Consider the following 4,535-nt stretch of genomic DNA (forward strand, 5'->3'; position numbering starts at 1 on the left):
CAAGTCGGTTACCAAATTTTTTATATACCAACTAGGTTGATATGGTTGGTACTCGTATGATTGGTTTCGACATGACCCAAATTGCCACCGCTAAAAAGAGCAGCGAACGACGGAATCCTGAAAGATCTTTGCCTTTACGAGTAGTGTAGAGACACGTTAGCCACAAAAACCACACTATAAAACACATGCTCAAACTCTCTGTCGCTCACTTTGCCCTCACTCTCTCTTCTTCCAGGTCAAAAACATAATGGCGGCTGCTACTTCCTCTTTCTCTCCAGCCCTCACCGCTCCACCTTCCTCATCCTCCGCCGCCGCCTCCAAAACCTACCCGGCTCCCTCCTCTCTCGGCTTCTCCTCCGCCCTCTCCAAGTCTCTCCACCCTCTCAGGGCCAGAGCCACTCGCGCTGCTGCTAATGGCTCCGCTCTCGGAGCTCGTATGGTCTCGGTGCCGGCGATTAAGACTCCTCTTTCGCTTGATTTCGAGACCTCTGTTTTCAAGAAGGAGAAGATCAACCTCGCTGGTCACGATGAGGTCTCTCTCTATCTCCCTGTTCTGATTGTTGTTCGTATGATTTGGTTGCCTGATTCCAGTTTATCTTAAGGAACTTGAGTATTGAAATGCATCGTTCTAGTGTTTCGGAGCATTTGGTTTCGAAAGCTAAACAAAGCAGTGTACTTATTGTTGTTGTGATTATTTTATTTGGAGAATATTCGTAGTGACTGAGATATGCTGTTTGGTATTTATGTTGATTTGCAGTATATCGTGAGAGGAGGAAGGGACTTATTCCATCTGCTGCCTGATGCCTTTAAAGGTATCAAGCAGATTGGTGTTATCGGTTGGGGTTCTCAGGTAGACCACTCTCTCGATTCTTTTTATCTAATTGTTGAGTGGTGTTACTTATTTGTTCAGGTAGTATATCTTGTGTGTTACTTCGATGTCGGCGCTGCTCATTAGACTATCTGTCGATTGCTGTACTGATTATTGAAGTTTTGATAGTTAAAACAACATCAACACTTTTGTTAATTGACATCAAACAAAAAACATGGTGGCTTTTGAATGTATATTTTTCGCTGGTTCTGTATTGTCTTGTACCACATGATTTTTTCTTATCCTTTATTTATACTACGATGCACCTTTTGTATGGTATATGAGGAAGGAAGATGCAAGTGTTATATTTGCTGTAATTGGATTGTAATTTTTATACATTTTTTTCTATGTACGTATGTAATATTGATCTTAATAACTCTTTTGTATACAGGGACCTGCTCAAGCTCAGAACTTAAGAGATTCTCTTGCTGAAGCGAAGTCTGATATTGTTGTCAAGGTAATACATTCCTTTCGGTTATTAGATGATTTAGAATCTGTAGAAAGATTCAATCCTATTTTCTTCTGGTCTTATAGGTTTACTTTTAAAGACTTGTATGGTCTACTAAATCACAACACTTATTATATTCTATGCCATGCTTTTTACAGATTGGGCTTAGGAAGGGATCCCGTTCATTTAATGAAGCTCGGGCAGTTGGTTTCACTGAGGAAAGTGGGACTTTGGGTGATATATGGGAAACAGTCTCAAGCAGTGATCTTGTGTTGCTGCTAATTTCTGATTCTGCACAGGTATTGGAAAATTGTACATCTAATAGGCTTTATCTTGTAGCAGTTCAGTTCTAGGGTTCTATCATGCTTAAACAATACTGCTAGTCAATTTACCACTTTCTATGATTCCAACTCTACCTCCCCCATCTCTGACCCCTGTCCAGTTTTATTACCAAGTCACTTGGGAAAAAGAAAGGATTATATCTTTTATTTTGTTGGTCTTGTATGATGAGACACTACACACTTTCTGCTCTGAAGTTTGGAGGGATTTTCTAATAGTTAATTTTAGTAATTCAGTTATGTTGTTGAAACAAAGTGGCATTTGTATGTAGTGGTTATTTCATGAATCTCTGCATATCTGTGCATAATGTTGTTTTCGTGATTAGACTACTTTATGTCATGTATGCTGTTTAGTTTTTGAGAAGCAGGCCAGATTAAGAAAGTAATATATATTTGTAAATGATATTCTGAGTGTGTTGGGAGTCTTTTGATTCCTACAGGTGTATCTTGAAAGTTTGTGAAATGATAAACCTTTTGTCTCATGTTGCAGGCAGATAATTATGAGAAAATATTTTCGCACATGAAACCAAATAGCATACTTGGTCTTTCCCACGGTTTCCTTCTGGGGCATTTGCAGTCAGTGGGACTTGACTTTCCCAAGAACATCAGTGTAATTGCTGTATGCCCAAAGGGAATGGGTCCATCAGTAAGGAGACTTTATGTCCAAGGCAAAGAAATAAATGGTGCGGGAATTAATTCAAGTTTTGCAGTCCACCAGGTTAGTTTCCCCTCTTTCTCTCTTTCCAGGCTTCAAATAACTTGTTTCTCATGATACTTAACTTCTTCTGTTTGTACAGGATGTTGATGGGAGAGCCACAGATGTGGCCCTGGGCTGGTCCGTTGCCCTTGGTTCTCCTTTCTCGTTTGTCACTACACTAGAGCAGGAATACAAAAGTGACATCTTTGGCGAGAGAGGTAAATTGGGTTTACATCTCTCTATCTTTTTCTGTGTACTTTATTTTGTTTAGCCCAGTACATGAGTCCTGATCCCTGATTCTTTGGTTTATAGGCATATTACTTGGTGCTGTTCATGGAATTGTAGAATCCCTTTTCAGAAGATACACTGACAGTGGAATGAGTGAAGATTCTGCTTATAAAAACACTGTTGAATGTGTAACTGGAATCGTGTCAAGGACCATTTCAACCAAGGTTCTGTTCAGATTGCCATTTATTAGTCTTCTCTTTATGTGCTTTTATATGAGTAGACAAGTCATTGTTTACACTGTCCTCTTCTACAGGGCATGTTAGAAATATACAACTCTTTATCTGAAGCAGACAAGAAGGAATTCGAGGCTGCATACAGTGCCTCGTATTATCCCTGCATGGACATCCTCTATGAATGCTATGAGGATGTGGCAAGTGGCAGTGAAATCCGCAGTGTAGTGTTGGCTGGGCGCCGATTTTATGTAAGTTATCCTAGCTGTTGTCACTACTTTTTATTCTAGTTTAACCCTTTATTCTAGTTAAAGTTGGTAATCCTTATTCACAGGTCAATGATCCTAATAGCTTATTCAATACTTGATTGTAGTAATATCCTATTAATAGTGATACTAATTTTGTTTTCAGGAGAAGGATGGTCTTCCTGCCTTCCCTATGGGGAAGATTGATCAGACGCGCATGTGGAAAGTTGGTGAGCGTGTCCGCGCGACACGCCCTGCTGGTGATCTAGGCCCACTACACCCGTTTACAGCTGGTGTTTTTGTGGCCTTGATGATGGCACAGGTATGAGCCAAATTGTATTTCTTTAGAATTGGTGGTTTGTATAAACCTCTGATATTGTTGGTTGGTATCAATATGTTCATTTCGGGTATTTAATAGTTTCTCAGTAAATATGCTAAAATATTTTTATGTATGGCTTTATAATTTCCAGATTGAAGTGTTGAGGAAGAAGGGACACTCTTACTCAGAGATAATCAATGAAAGTGTCATTGAGTCGGTGGATTCCTTGAATCCTTTTATGCATGCTAGGGGAGTATCTTTCATGGTAGATAATTGCTCAACAACAGCCCGGTTGGGATCAAGGAAATGGGCTCCAAGATTTGATTATATTCTAACTCAGCAAGCGTTGGTTGCCGTGGACAACGGTACACCCATCAACCAGGACCTCATTAGCAATTTCCTGTCAGATCCAGTGCATGGAGCCATTGAAGTATGCGCTCAACTTAGACCCACAGTTGATATTTCAGTGCCTGCTGACGCAGACTTTGTGCGACCAGAGTTGCGCTCTAGCAATTAGAGCTTGAAGAACCTAGTACCTTACCTGGCGTACAAAAATCCTTTTTCGAGAAGTAACGTTTGAGTGCTGTAGCTTTACCTAGTTTGTTCGTGTTAACTTTTCTATCCTATGTATTTTCATCGCATTGCATGTTATGTTTCTTATGAACAAATGAGGTATGGAGTTGAATGTTGTATTAAGAATTTCTGTAGCAAGTTACTTGAATAAAGTTGGCCTTTTTTATGATGTTCCTGGAATCAGAACCAGTAAACTTAACATGTTCTTGCAATGTAGCATAATGAGTGAGATAGACCTCTCTCGGCATCTCAAGTCCAATATGTAAACCTTACTAAAATATAAAAGAAAAGGCAAGAACAAGAAATTAGAGGTTCCCCTCCTGTGTGCTACGCCTGCAAATTCAGGATATGAAATGGGATAAGTGGATTCCATAGCCAGGCCACAAAGACCTTCCTTAGCGCCTACTTCTCTTATGTAGCCTCCTTCACCCCATTGTTTCCCCCACAAGATCTTCATCAACCAATACTTGGTTCCATTTTTTGTAATCCCATAAGAACCAACAACAGTAACACATGATAAACTCATTTTCCCGATATGGGATTTATATCTTAACACGTCTCCGCACGTGTGGCAAATTTTCAACTCTGA

General features: G+C 40.0%; 1 protein-coding gene across 1 annotated transcript; it reads left to right on the plus strand.

Annotated features, from left to right (window-relative positions):
- Positions 1–225: 225 nt before the first annotated feature.
- On the plus strand, positions 226–4,136 carry LOC101304305 (ketol-acid reductoisomerase, chloroplastic-like). The gene is made up of 10 exons (XM_004303124.1): positions 226–532; positions 758–850; positions 1,260–1,325; positions 1,475–1,615; positions 2,145–2,372; positions 2,452–2,569; positions 2,664–2,803; positions 2,893–3,060; positions 3,221–3,376; positions 3,525–4,136. Exons 1-10 carry the CDS (start codon positions 248–250, stop codon positions 3,888–3,890), a joined length of 1,761 nt encoding a protein of 586 aa, XP_004303172.1. The 5' UTR covers positions 226–247; the 3' UTR covers positions 3,891–4,136.
- The last annotated feature ends 399 nt before the right edge of the window (positions 4,137–4,535 follow it).

The sequence above is a fragment of the Fragaria vesca genome, linkage group LG6 (assembly GCF_000184155.1).
Source record: "Fragaria vesca subsp. vesca linkage group LG6, FraVesHawaii_1.0, whole genome shotgun sequence".
Lineage (NCBI taxonomy): Eukaryota > Viridiplantae > Streptophyta > Magnoliopsida > Rosales > Rosaceae > Fragaria > Fragaria vesca.